Source organism: Aquarana catesbeiana, linkage group LG01 (genome assembly GCF_042186555.1).
Source record: "Aquarana catesbeiana isolate 2022-GZ linkage group LG01, ASM4218655v1, whole genome shotgun sequence".
In the NCBI taxonomy this organism is placed as follows: Eukaryota; Metazoa; Chordata; class Amphibia; order Anura; family Ranidae; genus Aquarana; species Aquarana catesbeiana.
The window spans coordinates 962,888,070-962,908,586 of record NC_133324.1 but is presented as its reverse complement, the minus strand read 5'-3'; the positions used below and the strand labels follow the sequence as shown (position 1 = coordinate 962,908,586).

The following is a 20,517-nucleotide window of genomic DNA, read 5'->3' as shown; positions in this document are numbered from 1 at the left end:
ATAAGAACATCTATGACCTCTCCATGTGGTGAAAGAAATATTTGGACAAGAATTAGTAGAACCTGTCGGGAAAGGAATATTGGAGCTGCCGTGTCTGAGCTTATTTCTATAGATTTATCTCCAAACATTCTGATTGTTTCTTCACTACTTGTTGAGACACTGACCTAGAACAATCATGTGTATATCATGTAATGGAAAATATCACACAGACATATTGTTCTGGGTGAATGACAAACCAAGTATTGAGACAAGGATGTCATATCTGTAGCTTGTGCCTTCAAAAGCAAATACATTTCAAAACTGCTGCTGGTGAATACTGTACAATAAAACTGGGTTAGTTGTCGTACACACGCTCTGAATGTTGGACGGTTTCTATTGAACTGCCCAATACCGCCGGATATTTGGCCCGTGTGTACATGGTTTGGTAATTAGAGTAGTAATCTACAGAAAAACAGCTGTCCAAAAGTCCTAATGTTTCTGGCAACTCCACCAAGTATGAACCAGGTCACCTGAAAAACTGCATCTCCTGCATTTAGGAGAGTAATTAGGGGAAAAAGTTAGCAAGCTGCCCTGGGTATAATGCATCTTTAAATTTAGCTTTACATACAAATTAATTGCTCTTATGCTTAAGATGAATGAGCTATAACGCTTTCCATACTAGACATAGCAGCCATTTCTAGCAGATGGTACACAATGTCTTCAAGTATTTACTGTGATACTTTTCAGAGTAAAACTATCAAGTTGAGTTAATGCAAGAAAAGGAGTTATAAGAAAAATAAATAACACAAAAAAAATCAAAAATTTGATCAAGCCAATTATTTCAGACTGGAATATTCAGTACAGCCAAGGTGCTGAGGCACATAAATTTACCATAACAATAAGATGTACCCTGAGTGGTTTCAGTCTACACCCAACAAACAATAGACAGACGGGGAGCTGATGACAGGATTCAGTGGTTACAGTAAACAATCAAACAATAGTAGAGGTGATCTCCTAGACAAACTTTTGACAATGCAATTGCTTCCAATCCAACACTTAAATAATAGTAGAGGTGACCAACTAGATAGTCAATAAAAAAATTTGACAATGACAATGGCTTTCATTTCCACCAACTAACAGTGTTTGCAGTATTATATGCCTGCAAAGACACTGACTACTCATAATATTGCGTGTTAATTGCAATGAATTTTTAAACTTTAGACAAACACCCATGGGTATACCAGAAGAAACTTAAAATACTCCATACTCTGGTCCATTGACCATACACAGCTTTATGCACTAGAACCTTTTTACATTGCACAGAAAATCAAGTACAACTATAATTTCTCTACAACTAAATTCACTTTAAGTATCTTCTATAAAGTTACATTTTTCAAAAAATAAGGATAATAAAAATGTGTACATTACCAAAAATCTTTATGCTACTTTTAGATTTAGTTTCATACAAATACAAAAAAATAAGGCTTTTCAAAAAATGTAAACCTACCAACCCACAAAAACAATATTATCTTACCTTATTAATAAAACAAACAGACAATTAGGAAAAATAAAACAAACAAAACACGTTTCCTGTTCAGTCTATCATCCCATGTGGAGCATTCTCCCTAGAGTTATTCTAATAACCACCCCCCCCCCCCCCGAAAAAAAAAAGAAAGCAAGGTACCCATTTCAAGTAAATAGTATTGCTGTGGCGGCAATCACTGCTGGTAATCGGAATCTGATCAGCTTGACCCCCCCGAACAATAACCTCACTTTCTCTAAGCAGATCTAAGTGGAAGTACATCCACAACAACATATTTGGGTACAGTAAAATGACCTGAATATGGATATGGCAATCCAGCAATCTATTATTGTTATACAAGGTCATTATCAGTCATGTTATGTTATCCAACCTAATACAGAGTAGCTGGGTATTTCCTGCATTTCCTCCTCATTGGGTCTATAGTTCCCTATGCCTTGTAATAAGATCTGGCAGCATGGTGTACACTGGTGAGGCCACCTCCTTACCTTTACCCCCAACAAACTTTGGATTTTACTCATGTGAAGAGATTTATGTTCTCTTCAGTTAAAATAATTTGGCGCCCAATGTGATCTGGGTCTGCCACAATGGCACACTCTCTGTTTTCTATTTTGTGATGTCAAGGTGAACATTTAGAGTAACGTAGACAGATTGTGGAAACAAAATACAACAAATACAATGTGACAGTAAAGATACAAATATCATAATTTCAAGGAAAGTTCCTTCAGATCTCTTCAATAAACACATAAATGTCGGAGCACATGGGGGATTCTTAGCAGTTCCATTCTACTAAAAATTACTAGTAATGCAGCACCATAGCAGAAAAGTGTGTTTTCTCCTCAAATTTTATAAATCCTCTGCTTGTATAAGATTAGTGTACACCCAAGAGTCTGAAAAGCATTTGTGAAGATTTTGGTGATCGGGAATTTTTGTTGTTTAAAGAATAACTTCAGATTCAGGGCCCATTCACAAAGTAGAGTTTAAAACTTTATATCAATTGATATTGGTTTTCCCCTTTTTATAGTTTCTCAGATAAATATAATTCTATGTTACTTTTAAGATTGTATACTGTATTTGTGTCTATATCTGGAAGAATGTATGCGTTTACTTATACAGATGTTTTATACATGATCTTAAAAATAGAATGTACATGGTTAACGTGTGCCTACATATTTGACTTTAGAATATTTGGAATGTAGTGGCTTGATTATCTTAATTTTTCATTACATATTTTTCATTACATAATATTTATTAAAATCTCTCAGATTACTTAGTTTCAGGCTCAGGTTTCAACCCTCCACACACAAAAACAGAATAAACAAACCCCATTGATATGGACTTACCTGCTCCACCCTTCTAGATTTCTTTCCAAAGTCTCCAGTAATATGTTAATGAGCAGCTCCTGTGTTTTGGCCAATCAGATCCTCCCATCAATTAGCAAAAGCCATTCCCTTTCCCACATATATACCCCACATACAGTATATCCAGTCCATACTGATCTTACTTTTACTTGAAGCAAAAGTGAGTTTGTATTCCCATTGACTACTTCATCCGGAAACTATTTCAAGAAGAAGATTTACCACATTGGGAAGTCTACAAAGATTCCACGAGTGAAGACCCACTGAGATATCACCCGCAGCTTCATTTTCTAAGGTTAGTCATTAAAAACATTATAGTTTCCTCTAAAATATCAGGATCTTTCTTTTAGAACCTGTTGTCTACTCTTTGTAACAGATAACTTAGCAGTGAGTTAAATAGGTAAACTCATTAATTTTCTTTAAATTTTGATTTTTTTTCTCTTCCCATTCATGGTCAGAGTAGAGATCCACACATGGATTGGAAATCCATATTATCTTGCAATACTTAATTCTTTTTTAAATATAACCAACCTCATACATGGATATGTTCTGTCTTCATATATCTATGAAGTAAATTTGAACTGTGAAATCTTAGATTATTTGATCATTTCCTTGATCCAACAGTTTGGGTGTGAAAGCACAATCCATTTTTTTTGTTTAGTAATTGTTTTAAATAGTAGTTTGGGTTCCAAATTCCACCATTCCAATTTGTTTTTAGTTTTCATGGAAGTGTTTGTTAATTTCTCTTATGCCTTATTGTTACAATACCAGTGACATTTGAACCTCTATTAACTAGAATGTTGATAATTTTCACCAGCCACTCTCTACTAGTGCTGTAGTTTAGAGATCAGCTTCAACCAAAACCCATTTCTTGGTTTGTAATCTCTGTCAGCTTTTAACTGTCATATGTATCCATCACTGGAGACGACACAGACTATGATATCTCCCCAACTGGGATACATATGGTTGTAAAAACCTGACCAAATATGCTGGGCAATATTCAGAGGGATGTTTAATGCTGTTTGATATCATAATTACAATGTCAAGAGAAACTAATCTGTATTTTCTTTTTTGTCGTAACTTCAGAATGGCTTCTAACATCAAGGAGGTGACCAAGAACACCGCAAGGCAAGTCCTTCAACTCATCACCCAGACCTCCGAAAACCTGAAGATGATGGAGGTATCAGGACACTTTGACCTGATCCAAGAACTTGGGACGGGTTCATATGGAAAGGTCCTCCTGGCCAAACATCGGGGTTCCGGTAAATGTTATAGATTAATTCATGTCAGAAAAATAATTTCTTAGTATTAGTCATGCTTCTGAATCATATTAATTGAATGAAACTAGAATTGCTCATCTGTAGACAATCAGTAGGTCAACTTTGAAGCCATGTGTACACATAAATTGTTTAACTTTAGCTTGTAAATATTATCCTGAACATTGTGTATATGAAGCATTTACAAAGCATTAACCTTGCTTTGAGCAGCGCTCTTTTAAGTTACTTCCAAGTATCTTTCAAAGTAAGTTCTTAAAGCAGCCATCATTTCCAGTTTTGGAGGGATGATTATGCATCTTAACGAGTCACTGCTGTAGATTTAATCAAGCTTCTGGCACACTTCAATGGGCTTTTAGCAAGCTTCTGCATTTGGTTTATGTTACTAATTCTCTTTTCTCTCTCTCTCTGTTTGACAGGTCAGTTAGTGGCCGTGAAGCTGCTTAGCAAGGCGAAAGTTTCAATGGACAACTTTCTGGTGGAATATGGGATGTCTATCAGCCTCAGCGGCCATCCCAACATCATTAGGACCCATGAAGTTGCCTTTCACACAAGTAGAGACTATGCATTTGTCCAGGAGGTGGCGACGGCTGGAACTCTTTATTCCCTAATAAAACCAAATGTAAGTTTGTATGAAAACAATAATCATCTTTAAATTAAGAAAATATTTATTCCCCGTCTTTAATTTCTTTAAAGTATTTAAAGTAGAGGTTTAAGGACTCCCCACTCATTACAGTGAGTTGGTGGTATACTGTATCATTTCATTATTAACCTTGATTTTAGGTATGTAACTTTCTCAGCTGTGAAGCAAGGTGACAAATGATGGTCCTGGATCTTGCACCATCAATGGTGAATCTCATATATGTATACCAACAGGTTTCCTTTAAGTATAATTTCAAGTGAAATTAGCTAATATTTTATGTTGCTGTTTAATGGATAATATAGTCTTCTTATTTGATTACATTTTTTTCAGTGTTGGTGTCTATATTTTGCCATGTTGGTGTCTAGTGGCTAATTTTGTCCTGTATTTTTTTTTTCATAGGTTGGTTTAAATGAAGATACAGTAAAGCGATGTGTTCCTCAGATAGCCAGTGCTTTGGAATACATGCACACCAAAGGGATAGTCCACCGTGACATCAAGCCGGACAATATTCTGCTAATGGACTTTGAATGTAATATTATTAAATTGGCCGATTTTGGACTGACACGGTTCCAGGGTACTGAAGTACCAGCTATATCCCGATTCACACCATATAGGGCTCCGGAACTGTGTAGCCGTAAACAAGGAGATCAGTTGCTTCTACTCCCGAGCATTGATATCTGGGCCTTTGGTGTCATCATTTACTTTACTATGACTGGATCATACCCTTGGAAAGGAGCAGAGAGACGTGACCCAATGTACAGAGACTTTGCTTGGTGGCAAGTCAGAAAGGATGTTACCTTAGCATCAGAAAAGTGGAAGAAGTTCTCTCTTGAAGCCAGGCAAATGTTCTGGGATCTTTTGGCACTGAATGCTACTGAGAGGTGCTCAGCAATGGACATTATAAAATATCTTCATGTGCCATGGAAAGCAGAAATACCTTCAGAAAACCATATTTAGTGCTTACCCCCGAAGGAGTGACTGATTTTATTTGGGTCTTTGCCATCACCCCCTTACCTATATTTCCACCAGACACTGGACTTAGAGTCTATATTAGGCCTTATGCCCACCAATGTATGCACCAGTCACTTTGTTACATTTCCAATGCTTTATTGTAAAACGTTTAAAGAGGTAGCTGTAAAGAAGTAGAAAGGGAGTTGCAGGAGGGTTCAGATACCTTATGCAGATCACTGAGGAATTTGAGATCCTGAAGACAAACACACCTTGAGTCAACAGATCTTTGCCCACCCGGATAGGCCTCTCTCACTTGCCTAGCAGCCGGAATGGCTCACGGACGAAAAAGTCTCTGAGACAGACTTGAGAAGAACAAAATGGTTGCACGATCCTCTGTTATATATATTATAAAAAATAAAATAGCCTGAGAGGTCCTGTCCTGGGGAATTTAAAGATTCCCCAGTGAGTTAAAGATTAAAAACAAAATCTATTTGACCAAGAACAGTAATTTTATATATGTATGTATTTTTTTTTTTTTTAGCACTGACATTTACAAAGAAATATGTTTTTAAATTGATAAAAATGTAATTTCCGTTCTAGATTCTGTTTAAAAAAAAGGTTTGCAGACCCCTCCAAAAGCTCCCCCAAAATATTATCCTCTTCCATCATCTATCCTCTCCATTCTCAATACTCTCCTCCTCCATCTCTAGAATAACATCTCCTCCTTCTCCATCTTCACCCCCACCTTTATCTCCTTTCTCACTCCTCCCTCTTTTCTTCCTCCATATCCATTCTCACTCCATCGCCATTCTCATTCCACCATCTCCATTCTCACTCCTCCATTCCCTTTCTTACTCCTTTAACTCCATTCTCATTTCTCCATCTTTATTCTCACTTCTCCATATACATTCTCACTTCTCCTTTCTCACTCCATCATCTTTCTCATTCCTTGATTCCCATTTATACTCCTCTATCGACATTCTCATTTACCCATCTCCAGTTTCACTTCATCACCATTCTCATTCCACCATCTCTATTCTCACTCCTCCTTCTCTTCCTCCTCCATCTCCATTCTCACTTTTCCATCTCCATTCCCATTCTTCCTCTTCCCTCCTCACTTATTGTCACCTGTTTCTAATTGATTGTCACAAACATCTGACTGATGGCCTGTGTTTTTTTCTGTTTTTTAATACTTATGTCACATCTGTAATAAATTGAGACCATTTCAGCATACACGTGGTGATTTGCTTGATCTCTTATACTCCAGTATGTGTCTTCCAATTAGGCCTCACTTGATGACTAGGGAAAATCCAAAGCACGACCCCTCCACCTCTATTATGCCTCATTCTCCATTCAACTTCTCCTCTTCCATTCTCATTTCTTATCCTCCTCCTCCATTCTCAGTGCTCTTCATCCTCTATTCTCACTTTTTTACCTGATTGTAGACTGAATCACTAATACAAGAGGGAGAAACAACCAGATAATGTATTGAGGAAAAAATACCCCCAAAGCACCTTGTCCCCATGTTGATGGGGACAAGGGCCTCATCCCCACAACCCTTGCCTGGTGGTTGTGGGGGTCTGCAGTTGGGGGACTTATCAGAATCTGGAAGCCCCCTTTAACAAGGGCATCCCCAGATCCCAGGCCCCCCCATGTGAATTGGTAATGGGATACAAATTGTACCCCTACCATTTCACAAAAAAGTGTCAAAAATGTTAAAAAAGACAAGAGACGGTTTTTGACAATTCCTTTATTAATTTCTTCTTCTTTCCCCATTTCTTCTTCCATCTTTTTTCTTCTGGTCTTCCTTCGGTTTTCTTCTTCTTCCTCCATTTTCTTCTTACCCCGTGTCTTCCTCTGCTTCCTTCTCCTGTCTTCTTGTCCGGCATCTTCCTCTTGCTTCTCCGCCTTCATCCTCCACATGAGCCACCTCAGTGGGAGTGTTTCGCTGTGTGACGCTTCTGTTGGGGTGACAGTTCTTATATAATTGAGGGCGGGGCCACCCGGTGACCCTGAACCCCTCTGACGCACAAGGATATCCCTATGGATTTCCCCGTGTTGTCAGAGGGGGCGGGTTCACCCATTTACGTAAGCAGGGTGACCCTGCCCCCTCTGACAACACGGGGAAATCCCTATGGAGATGCTGGATGAGAAGACCGGAGAAGAAAGTGGAGGAAGATGCGGGGGAAGAAGAAGAACACTGAAGGAGGACCAGAAGAAAGAAGATGGAAGAAGAAACAGGGAAAGAAGAATAAATTAATAAAGAAATTGTCAAAAACCGTCTCTTGTCTTTTTTAACATTTTTGACACTTTTTTTGTGAAATGGTAGGGGTACATTTGTACCCCATTACCAATTCACACAGGGGGGGCGGGATCTGGGGGTCCCCTTGTTAAAGGGGGCTTCAAGATTCTGATAAGCCCCCCGCCCGCAGACCCCCACAACCATCATAAAAAGGGTTCTGGAGATGAGGCCCTTCTCCCCATCAACATGGAGACAAGGTGCTTTGGGGGGCTACCTCAAAGCATCTTCCCAATGTTGAGGGCCTGGTATGGTTCAGGGGGAGCGCTCTCTCATCCACCCCTCTTTTCCTGCGGCCTGCCAGGTTGAGTGCTCGGATAAGGTTCTGATAAGGATTTTTGGGGGGACCCAATGCCATTTTTTTATTTTAACGTGGGGTTCCCATTAAAATCCATATCCTGAAGGGTCTGGTATGGATTTGGATATTATGGATATTTTTTTTTGGTTCAGGGTTCCCCTGTGGGGAAATTCCATGCCGTTTTTGTCAATGACCTTTTATGTGTATTTCCAGATCGACAATTCATTATAACTTGTGCTAGTGATAGTAGTTTTACATGACTTTTTTTTCCTTTAGAAATGTCATTTTGCTGATAGACTTTTCTAAACATGGGAAACATGCGCCACTTTACAGGCATACTATAGACACCCCCCGGGTACGAAATTTAAAGGAATATTACACTGCTGATATCAATATTGGAACACACAAAGATGGTAACATTAGTAACCTGTACAAGAGTTGCCATAAAAAAAAATAAAAAACACTAACACCTGACCCTCACCAAGCAAGAATTCCTTCGAACAATAAGAACATCTATGACCTCTCCATGTGGTGAAAGCAATATTTGGACAAGAATTAGTAGAACCTGTCGGGAAAGGAATATTGGAGCTGCCGTGTCTGAGCTTATTTCTATAGATTTATCTCCAAACATTCTGATTGTTTCTTCACTACTTGTTGAGACACTGACCTAGAACAATCATGTGTATATCATGTAATGGAAAATATCACACAGACATATTGTTCTGGGTGAATGACAAACCAAGTATTGAGACAAGGATGTCATATCTGTAGCTTGTGCCTTCAAAAGCAAATACATTTCAAAACTGCTGCTGGTGAATACTGTACAATAAAACTGGGTTAGTTGTCGTACACACGCTCTGAATGTTGGACGGTTTCTATTGAACTGCCCAATACCGCCGGATATTTGGCCCGTGTGTACAGGGATTGGCAGTTAGAGTAGTAATCTACAGAAAAACAGCTGTCCAAAAGTCCTAATGTTTCGGGCAACTCCACCAAGTATGAACCAGATCACCTGAGAAACTGCATCTCCTGCATTTAGGAGAGTAATTAGGGGAAAAAAATAGCAAGCTGCCCTGGGTATAATGCATCTTTAAATTTAGTTTTACATACAAATTAATTGCTCTTATGCTTAAGAGTATGAGCTATAACGCTTTCCATACTAGACATGGCAGCCATTTCTAGCAGATGGTACACAATGTCTTCAAGTATTTACTGTGATACTTTTCAGAGTAAAACTATCAAGTTGAGTTAATGCAAGAAAAGGAGTTATAAGAAAAATAAATAACACAAAAAAAATCAAAAATTTGATTAAGCCAATTGTCTGAGACTGGAATATTCAGTACAGCCAAGGTGCTGAGGCACATAAATTTACCATAACAATAAAATGTACCCTGAGTGGTTTCAGTCTACACCCAACAAACAATAGACAGAGGGGAAGCTGAGAACAATGGTGACAGGATTCAGTCATTACAGTAAACAATCAAACAATAGTAGAGGAGATCTCCTAGGCAGACTTTTGACAATGACAATGGCTTCCAATCCAACACTTAAACAATAGTAGAGGTGACCACCTAGATAGTCAATAAAAACATTTGACAATGACAATGGCTTTCATTTCCACCAACCAACAGTGTTTGTAGTATTGTATGCCTGCAAAGACACTGACTACTGATAATATTGTGTGTTAATTGCAATGAATATTTAAACTTTAGGCAAATACCCATGGGTATGCCAGAAGAAACTTAAAATACTCCATACTCTGGTCCATTGACCATACACAGCTTTATGCACTAGAACGTTTTTACATTGCACAGAAAAACAAGTACAACTATAATTTCTCTACAACTAAATTCACTTTAAGTATCTTCTATAAAGTTACATTTTTCAAAAATAAGGATACTAAAAATGTGTACATTACCAAAAATCTTTACGCTACTTTTAGATTTAGTTTCATGCAAAAAAATAAGGCTTTTCAAAAAAATGTAAACCTACCAACCCACAAAAACAATATTATCTTACCTTATTAATAAAACAAACAGACAATTAGGAAAATAAAACAAACAAAACACGTTTCCTGTTCAGTCTATCATACCATGTGGTACATTCTCCCTATGGTTATTCAAATAACCCCTCCCCCAAAAAAAGAAAACAAGGTATCCATTTCAAGTAAATAGTATTGCTGTGGCGGCAATCACTGCTGGTAATCTGAATCTGATCAGCTTGAACCCCCCGAACAATAACCTCACTTTCTCTAAGCAGATCTAAGTGGACGTCCATCCACAGCAACATTTTTGGGTACAGTAAAATGACCTGAATATGAATATGACAATCCAGCAATCTATTATTGTCATACAAGGTCATTATCAGTCATGTTATATTATCCAACCTAATACAGAGTAGCTGGGTATTTCCTGCATTTCCTCCTCATTGGGTCTATAGTTCCCTATGCCTTGTAATAAGATCTGGAAGCATGGTGTACACTGGTGAGGCCACCTCCTTACCTTTACCCCCAACAAACTTTGGATTTTACTCAAGTGAAGAGATTTATGTTCTCTTCAGTTAAAATAATTTGGCGCCCAATGTGATCTGGGTCTGCCACAATGGCACACTCTCTGTTTTCTATTTTGTGATGTCAAGGTGAACATTTAGAGTAACATAGACAGATTGTGGAAACAAAATACAACAAATACAATGTGACAGTAAAGATACAAATATCATAATTTCAAGGAAAGTTCCTTCAGATCTCTTCAATAAACACATAAATGTCGGAGCACATGGGGGATTCTTAGCAGTTCCATTCTACTAAAAATTACTAGTAATGCAGCACCATAGCAGAAAAGTGTGATTTCTCCTCAAATTTTATAAATTCTTTGCTTGTATAAGATTAGTGTACACCCAAGAGTCTGAAAAGCATTTGTGAAGATTTTGGTGATCGGGAATTTTTGTTGTTTAAAGAATAACTTCAGATTCAGGGCCCATTCACAAAGTAGAGTTTAAAACTTTATATCAATTGATATTGGTTTTCCCCTTTTTATAGTTTCTCAGATAAATATAATTCTATGTTACTTTTAAGATTGTATACTGTATTTGTGTCTATATCTGGAAGAATGTATGCGTTTACTTATACAGATGTTTTATACATGATCTTAAAAATAGAATGTACATAGTTAACGTGTGCCTACATATTTGACTTTAGAATATTTGGAATGTAGTGGCTTGATTGTCTTAATTTTTCATTACATAATATTTTTCATTACATAATATTTATTAAAATCTCTCAGATTACTTAGTTTCAGGCTCAGGTTTCATCCCTCCACACACAAAAACAGAATAAACAAACCCCATTGATATGGACTTAATTGCTCCACCCTTCTAGATCTCTTTCCAAAGTCTCCAGTAATATGTTAATGAGCAGCTCCTGTGTTTTGGCCAATCAGATCCCCCCATCAATTAGCAAAAACCATTCCCTTTCCCACATATATAGCCCACATACAAGTATATCCAGTCCATACTGATCTTACTTTTACTTGAAGCAAAAGTGAGTTTGTATTCCCATTGACTACTTCATCCGGAAACTATTTCAAGAAGAAGATTTACCACATTGGGAAGTCTACAAAGATTCCACGAGTGAAGACCCACTGAGATACCACCTGCAGCTTCATTTTCTAAGGTTAGTCATTAAAAACATTATAGTTTCCTCTAAAATATCATGATCTTTCTTTTAGAACCTGTTGTCTACTCTTTGTAACTGATAACTTAGCAGTGAGTTAAATAGGTAAACTCTTTAATTTTCTTTACATTTTGATTTCTCTTCCCATTCATGATCAGAGTAGAGATCCACACATTGATTGGAAATCCATATTATCTTGCAATACTTAATTCTTTTTTAAATATAACCAACCTCATACATGGATATGTTCTGTCTTCATATATCTATGAAGTAAATTTGAACTGTGAAATCTTAGATTATTTGATCATTTCCATGATCCAACAGTTTTGGTGTGAAAGCACAATCCATTTTTTTTGTTTAGTAATTGTTTTAAATAGTAGTTTGGGTTCCAAATTCCACCATTCCAATTTGTTTTTAGTTTTCATGGAAGTGTTTGTTAATTTCTCTTTTGCCTTATTGTTACAATACCAGTGACATTTGAACCTCTATTAACTAGAATGTTGATAATTTTCACCGGCCACTCTCTACTAGTGCTGTAGTTTAGAGATCAGCTTCAACCAAAACCCATTTCTTGGTTTGTAATCTCTGTCAGCTTTTAACTGTCATATGTATCCATCACTGGAGATGACACAGACTATGATATCTACCCAACTGGGATACATATGGTTGTAAAAACCTGACCATATATGCTGGGCAATATTCAGAGGGATGTTTAATGCTGTTTGATATCATAATTACAATGTCAAGAGAAACTAATCTGTATTTTCTTTTTTGTCGTGACTTCAGAATGGCTTCTAACATCAAGGAGGTGACCAAGAACACCGCAAGGCAAGTCCTTCAACTCATCACCCAGACCTCCGAAAACCTGAAGATAATGGAGGTATCAAGACACTTTGACCTGATCCAAGAACTTGGGACGGGTTCATATGGAAAGGTCCTCCTGGCCAAACATCGGGGTTCAGGTAAATGTTATAGATTAATTCATGTCAGGAAAATAATTTCTTAGTATTATTCATGCTTCTGAATCATATTAATTGAATGGAACTAGAATTGCTCATCTGTAGACAATCAGTAGGTCAACTTTGAAGCCATGTGTACACATAAATTGTTTAACTTTAGCTTGTAAATATTATCCTGAACATTGTGTATATGAAGCATTTACAAAGCATTAACCTTGCTATGAGCAGCGCTCTTTTAAGTTACTTCCAAGTATCTTTCAAAGTAAGTTCTTAAAGCAGCCATCATTTCCAGTTTTGGAGGGATGATTATTCATCTTAACGAGTCACTGCTGTAGATTTAATCAAGCTTCTGGCACACTTCAATGGGCTTTTAGCAAGCTTCTGCATTTGGTTTATGTTACTAATTCTTTTTCTCTCTCTCTCTCTGTTTGACAGGTCAGTTAGTGGCCGTGAAGCTGCTTAGCAAGGCGAAAGTTTCAATGGACAACTTTCTGGTGGAATATGGGATGTCTATCAGCCTCAGCGGCCATCCCAACATCATTAAGACCCATGAAGTTGCCTTTCACACAAGTAGAGACTATGCGTTTGTCCAGGAGGTGGCGACGGCTGGAACTCTTTATTCCCTAATAAAACCAAATGTAAGTTTGTATGAAAACAATAATAATCTTTAAATTAAGAAAATATTTATTTCCTGTCTTTAATTTCTTTAAAATATTTAAAGTAGAGGTTTAAGGACTCCCCACTTATTACAGTGAGTTGGTGGGATACTGTATCATTTCATTATTAACCTTGATTTTAGGTATGTAACTTTCTCAGCTGTGAAGCAAGGTGAAGAATGATGGTCCTTGCTCTTGCACCATCAATGGTGAATCTCATATATTTATACCAACAGGTTTCCTTTAAGTATCATTTCAAGTGAATTTAGCTAATATTTTTTGTTGCTGTATAATGGATAATATAGTCTTCTTATTTGATTACATTTTGTTCAATGTTGGTGTCTATATTTTGCCATGTTGGTGTCTAGTGGCTAATTTTGTCCTGTATTATTTTTTTCATAGGTTGGTTTAAATGAAGATACAGTAAAGCGATGTGTTCCTCAGATAGCCAGTGCTTTGGAATACATGCACACCAAAGGGATAGTCCACCGTGACATCAAGCCGGACAATATTCTGCTAATGGACTTTGAATGTAATATTATTAAAGTGGCAGATTTTGGACTGACACAGTTCCAGGGTACTGAAGTACCAGCTATATCCCGCTTCACACCGTATAGGGCTCCGGAACTGTGTAGCCGGAAACAAGGAGATCAGTTGCTTCTACTCCCGAGCATTGATATCTGGGCCTTTGGTGTAATCATTTACTTTACTATGACTGGATCATACCCTTGGAAAGGAGCAGAGAGACGTGACCCAATGTACAGAGACTTTGCTTGGTGGCAAGTCAGAAAGGATGTTACCTTAGCATCAGAAAAGTGGAAGAAGTTCTCTCTTGAAGCCAGGCAAATGTTCTGGGATCTTTTGGCACTGAATGCTACTGAGAGGTGCTCAGCAATGGACATTATAAAATATCTTCATGTGCCATGGAAAGCAGAAATACCTTCAGAAAAACCATGTGTAGCGCTTACCCCCGAAGGAGTGACTGATTTTATTTGAGTCTTTGCCATCACCCCCTTACCTATATTTCCACCAGACATGGGACTTAGAATCTATATTAGGCCGTATGCCCACCAATGTATGCACCAGTCACTTTGTTACATTTCCAATGCTTTATTGTAAAACGTTTGAAGAGGTAGCAGTAAAGAGGTAGAAAGGGAGTTGCAGGAGGGTTCAGATACCTTATGCAGATCACTGAGGAATTTGAGATCCTGAAGACAAACACACCTTGAGTCACAGATTTTTGCCCACCCAGGTAGGCCTCTCTCACTTGCCTAGCAGCCGGAATGGCTCACGGACGAAAACGTCTCTGCCACAGACTTGAGAAGAACAAAATGGTTGCACGAACCTCTGCCACAGGATTTAGTATTAGTTGAGCAGCAAACACAGTACCAGAACCTTTAAGCCGACCCGGCAGTACTGTGCTGTAGGTTAGTTAAGTATAGGTGCGTCCTCCAAGTAAGTTACCAGGCCCTCCCGAGAGACCAGCCTTCATCCTGGCTCTCTCCAGCAAGGGTCCTCCCCTTGATCTCCTCAGCTTGGCTCAGCTTCTTCCTAACAGGAAAGACAGCCTAAGGACCACCTCTGCAGTAGTAGGCCCCAGACAGGCTTCTGAGCCTACTTTTAGTCACATAGCCTTAGGCCAGCGTGGCCCAGAGTCAGGAGAAAAGTCACCACATACCTTAGGCTAGGAGGTAAGAGAGAAACAAAAATGGCGTCTTCCCCTTAAGTACCCTCTCCCAAAATGCACAGCGGTAGACCACCCCCACTGGGTTACTTCTGAGAAAGAAGAGCACTCAATACACTTCAGCCTGTTGCTCTTCCAACACTGGCCTGTGGTGACAACGACACCTACAGACAACAGTGTGGAACTACATGCAACACAGCCAATGCTGGAACAGAAGCTAAATTTAGCCACATCTTAAATCTGAACTATATACAGAACAGATAACCCCCTAAATTTACATGCAAGCACCTGATCAACAGGAGCAGGGCACTACACATACAGTACAAGGAGTAATGTAATGCATATGTCATACAGAGGAAATTATGTCAATTCCAGAGCAACCGCAAGTGCCGCTACTACACTTACTATAGGAGCTTAGGTGGAAATTGCATAAGTCCTTTTGATCACCTGATAATCGAGAGACAGACTTGACAAATGCTCTCTGGGGAATTGTACAAGACTTGTGTCCTTGTTGAATGTAATAATGTAGACATCTTAGAACACTGTTGATTTTTTTTTTCACGTGATTGCTTATCTACAGTATTTTTAAAGATTATGGATCAAATCATGATGAAAATTTAAGATGGCCATGGAAATTATATGCTTCAGGAACAAAAAAAATCATAGTGTGGACAATACTCTACTTGATAGGTATTATAGAGCCAAATGCTAGGTCGGAGCATAAGTTCAAACTGTAAACACTGTTTGACTGTTTAGAGAAAATCTGAACTTTAAGGATGTTTAGTTGGAACTCCTCCTATCAAATGTCCCCCAATGCATTGCTTAAGCTATCGTTGGCTCAAGCAATGTTCATATATTTAACCTCTAGTCAGGTGTGAAATGTTGGGTCACAGTAAAGTTTCAGCCCACACACTATAAAAGACTGACTTCACAGCACCCTTTTGTCAGTGTTGGTGAATTTAGTGTGAGTGAAGGACAACTGACATTTGTTAAAGGGAAAGACCAGTTAGTGCAGTTAGCTTTCAGTATGATGCTATAAACAGTATTCAGTGTTATATGTATTACTATATTATATGCTGTATATATTTTTCTAATGATACTTTTGCAGTGTTTTGCAGTATCTCTGGCTATGGAGAGAGGAGTATAAGCCTGGTTGTATTCACTGCAACATAAACAGGCCCCACAGTTCTTTTTAGTCCTGCTTTTTTTTTTAATTTTGGGGTGTTTTTTTAGCATTTTGTTATTAGTAGGTGATTAATTTTTTCTCTTTCTTTAAGCAGAAAAAAAAGTTTTATTTTGGTTTAGTGTTTTTGGGTTGGGCGTTATATTTTTAGTATTTGACTTTCTTGTAGTTTTTAGCTTTAATTTATTTTCTTAGGGTCATTTATTTATATAAAACATTTTTTAGGGGACAACAGCAGCATTAAGGATGAGTTAAACTGCCATGGGTTATGTTCAAGCAGAGTTTGGAGAACTTCAAAGAAGACTGGATGTGAACCTACTGAACCTGTCAAATCAATATTGCCATTTTTTTAGGCTAATACGCAAAGCGTTATAAAAAATAAAATAGCCCAAGAGGTCCTGTCCTGGGGAATTTAAAGATGCCCCAGTGAGTTAAAGATTAAAAACAAAATCTATTTGACCAAGAACAGTAATTTTATATATGTATGTAAATTTTTTTTTTTTTTTTTTTTTTTTTTTAGCACTGACATTTACAAAGAAATATGTTTTTAAATTGATAAAAATGTAATTTCCTTTCTAGATTCTGTTTAAAAAAAAGGTTTGCAGACCCCTCCAAAAGGTCCCCCAAAATAATATCCTCTTCCATCATCTATCCTCTCCATTCTCAATACTCTCCTCCTCCATCTCTATAACAACATCTCCTCCTTCTCCATCTTCACCTCCCACCTTTATCTCCTTTCTCACTCCTCCCTCTTTTCTTCCTCCATATCCATTCTCACTCCATCGCCATTCTCATTCCACCATCTCCATTCTCACTCCTCCATTCCCTTTCTTACTCCTTTAACTCCATTCTAATTTCTCCATCTTTATTCTCACTTCTCCATATACATTCTCACTTCTCCATTCTCACTCCATCTTTCCCATTCCTTGATTCCCATTTATACTCCTCTATTGGCATTCTCATTTACTCATCTCCAGTTTCACTTCATCACCATTCTCAGTCCACCATCTCTATTCTCACTCCTCCTTCTCTTCCTCCTCCATCTCTAGTCTCACTTTTCCATCTCCATTCCCATTCTTCCTCTTCCCGCCTCACTTATTGTCACCTGTTTCTAATTGATTGTCAGAAACATCTGACTGATGCCCAAAAACTGAATGGCCTGTGTTTTTTCTGTTTTTTTATACTTATGTCACATCTGTAATAAATTGAGACCATTTCAGCATACACGTGGTGATTTGTCTGATCTCTTATACTCCAGTCTGTGTCTTCCAATTAGGCCTCACTGGATGACTAGGGAAAATCCAAAGCACTACCCCTCCACCTCCATTTTTCATTCGACTTCTCCTCCTCCATTTTATCTTCTCCTCTCCATTCTCATTTCTTTTCTCCTTCTCCATTCTCACTCCACCATCTCCTTTCTCAATCCTCCTCCATCAATCTCACTCCTCCTCCCTTCTCCCTCTACTTCTTATTTTGCTTCTCCATTGTCATTCTTCATCCTCCTCCATCCCCTTAATCATTCCTCCGCCTCCTCCTCCCCTCTTCAGTCTCATTCTTCCTACATCTCCATCCTCACTTCTCTTTTCTATTTTCACACCAATTCTGTCATAGACACTGGCTGCAGGGACCTTTTCTGTCCACATTCACCCTGGTATTTGTTATATTATACAATTTTTTATTTTTGAAGCACTGCTTTTCTGTATTTGCCCTAAAGGCTATTCCTGGTTTGTTTTATTTCGAACTATACATGTGCGTTGAAATAGCTAGTCACATTGGTCTCTGCTCATGTACTCCTATGCAGGCGTCGGACTGTCTGGATTGGTTACCTCCTACAATCAAAGTTTGTCTGGGTGCCTGGCTGTTAATTAGCTTACTCTTAATTAGATCACTGGTTAAATCGGTTGCTGGTAGCTGCTTGTTGTTCATTAGATATACTGTTAGATGTACTGATGATTTTACTGCTTAAAGTTTGCATGGTTTATTATAATGTGATCAAGCTCTTATCTGATTTTGTGTGAATTTTCTACAAAGGGTGTTCCAGTTTGCGCCTAAGCTAGTGTTGTCTAGTTATTGGGTGCAAGTTTCAGCTATAATACCTTGTTCCTGATTCCTAGGGGAGGGAGCTGTATCTTGACAGAGGCATCCAGGCAGAGTGCCATGGGAACTGTCACAAATTCCTTTATCTTCTCACTCCTCCATCTTCACTCTCACCATTCCTCCTCCTTTATTTCTATGCTTACTCCTCCTTTATCCCCAGTCTCACTCTTCCTCCATCTCAATTCTTACTCCTCATCCAACACCCCTGTGTCCTCCTCCCCTATTTCTATTCCCAATCTTTCATCTCCACTCTCACTCCATCTTGATTCTCACTTCTCCTACTACTTGATCTCCAGTCCCACCTCTTACTCCTCCATCTCACTCCAACTTCTCCATCTCCATTCTCACTCCTTCTCCACCATCCCCATTCTGACGTGTTGCGTCCTTCTGGACTTTCTCAAAGGCCTTGTAACTGAACTACCGCTGTGGATGTATGTGAAGTATAGTTTGATGAGAGGGGTAGAAGTGCCTGGGAGTGGTGGGAGGAATCTAAGCATGACCGGTTATATGAATGATGTGACGATGGTGTTTAGAGTATACATGGCTTGAGGAGAGCCAAGTTGTCAATATTTTTTGTTCTCTGCAAAGAGTGGATGTAAGTTTTTTAGTGAATGGAGAGGTGTGGAAGAGAGCTAGGAGGTGGTACATTTCTGGTCATTAAAGACCCAAATATTGGGGGGAAAAAAATTTAGATTATTGGGACTGTCACCTGGCCGATTTTATTATATTTATTGCATGTCTTTCCTGCAGGATGTTTCAGTGTGTTAGTATGAGGATCAAGAGGTATTTGAGGAGATACAAATTGCATGAGGTAACTAAAGGTGTGTTGTGAAAGTTGGAAAGTGATGGGGGAGTTATAGGGAAGGGAGGGGTTGGAGTTGATAGGTGGATTGAATGAGGTGCAGGTTAAGAAAGTATGGAGGGATGTATACAATAAAGACATTTTGAATTGGCTGTAAGATGTGACGAGGGTGGCTCTACATAGATTTATGCCAACAAGAGAGTTTCCGAGGAGGAGAATGCTGGTTGATAGGGAGGGGTGTAGGAAAGTGCAGCACATTTGTTCTGGGGGTGTGGTATATCCAAGGGAGGGGTGTAGGAGGATGGAGAGTGTGGAGCATTTGTTCTTGGGGGGGGGGAGGGGAGTACAGTGAGGGAAAAGTATTTGATCCCCTGCTGATTTTGTACCTTGTGCCCACTGACAAAGAAACGATCAGTCTATAATTTTAATGGTCGGTTTATTTTAACAGTGAGAGACAGAACAACAAAAGTATCCAGAAAGACGCATTTCAAATAAAGTTATAACTTGATTTGCATTTTAATGAGTGAAATAATATAATATTTGATCCCCTTCCCAAAACATTACTTAGTACTTGATGGCAAAAACCTTGTTGGCAATCACAGAGGTAAGACGTTTCTTGTAGTTGGCCACCAGCTTTGCACACATCTCAGGAGGAATTTTGCCTCACTCGTCTTTGCAGATATTTTCCAAGTCATTAAGGTTTCAAGGCTGAGGTTTGGTAACTTGAACCTTCATCTCCCTCCACATATTTGCTATGGGATTAAAGTGATTTTTTTAAAATAAAAAACAAACAAACAATGAGCCTTTAGAAACATGTTATACTTACCTGCTCTGCTGCAGTAGATTTGCACAGAGCAGCCCAGATCCTCCTCTTCTTGGGTACCTTCTTCTGTGCTCCCAGCCCCCCCTCCTGTTCAGTGCCCCTACAGCAAGCAGTTTGCTATGGAGGCACCCAAGCCGAGTCACAGCTCCCTGTGTCCATTCAGACAGGGAGCCCTGACGCAGCCCTGTCCTCTCTCCCCCGATTGGCTAGCTGACTTTGATTGACAGCAATGGGAGCCAATGGCGCTGCTGCTGTGTCCCTGCCAATCAGGCAGGAGAATCTTGGATAGCTGAGACAATTG

The 20,517-nt window shown here is 38.7% G+C and overlaps 2 protein-coding genes across 2 annotated transcripts; both read left to right on the top strand.

Annotated features, from left to right (window-relative positions):
• Window positions 1-3,964: 3,964 nt before the first annotated feature.
• LOC141128767 (serine/threonine-protein kinase SBK1-like) lies at window positions 3,965-5,751 on the top strand. Its single transcript, XM_073616253.1, has 3 exons — window positions 3,965-4,139; window positions 4,571-4,773; window positions 5,194-5,751. The coding sequence occupies exons 1-3, from the start codon at window positions 3,965-3,967 to the stop codon at window positions 5,749-5,751; spliced, it is 936 nt and encodes a 311-aa protein (XP_073472354.1).
• Window positions 5,752-12,799: 7,048 nt separating this feature from the next.
• Window positions 12,800-14,623, top strand: LOC141128762 (serine/threonine-protein kinase SBK1-like). Its single transcript, XM_073616240.1, has 3 exons — window positions 12,800-12,974; window positions 13,407-13,609; window positions 14,030-14,623. The coding sequence occupies exons 1-3, from the start codon at window positions 12,800-12,802 to the stop codon at window positions 14,621-14,623; spliced, it is 972 nt and encodes a 323-aa protein (XP_073472341.1).
• The last annotated feature ends 5,894 nt before the right edge of the window (window positions 14,624-20,517 follow it).

Coding starts and splice junctions, on each gene's coding strand:
- LOC141128767 (XM_073616253.1), top strand. CDS start 3,965: ATGGCTTCTAACATCAAGGAGGTGACCAAGAACACCGCAAGGCAAGTC. Junction 4,140..4,570: donor GGCCAAACATCGGGGTTCCG/GTAAATGTTATA, acceptor TCTGTTTGACAG/GTCAGTTAGTGGCCGTGAAG. Junction 4,774..5,193: donor ATTCCCTAATAAAACCAAAT/GTAAGTTTGTAT, acceptor TTTTTTTCATAG/GTTGGTTTAAATGAAGATAC.
- LOC141128762 (XM_073616240.1), top strand. CDS start 12,800: ATGGCTTCTAACATCAAGGAGGTGACCAAGAACACCGCAAGGCAAGTC. Junction 12,975..13,406: donor GGCCAAACATCGGGGTTCAG/GTAAATGTTATA, acceptor TCTGTTTGACAG/GTCAGTTAGTGGCCGTGAAG. Junction 13,610..14,029: donor ATTCCCTAATAAAACCAAAT/GTAAGTTTGTAT, acceptor TTTTTTTCATAG/GTTGGTTTAAATGAAGATAC.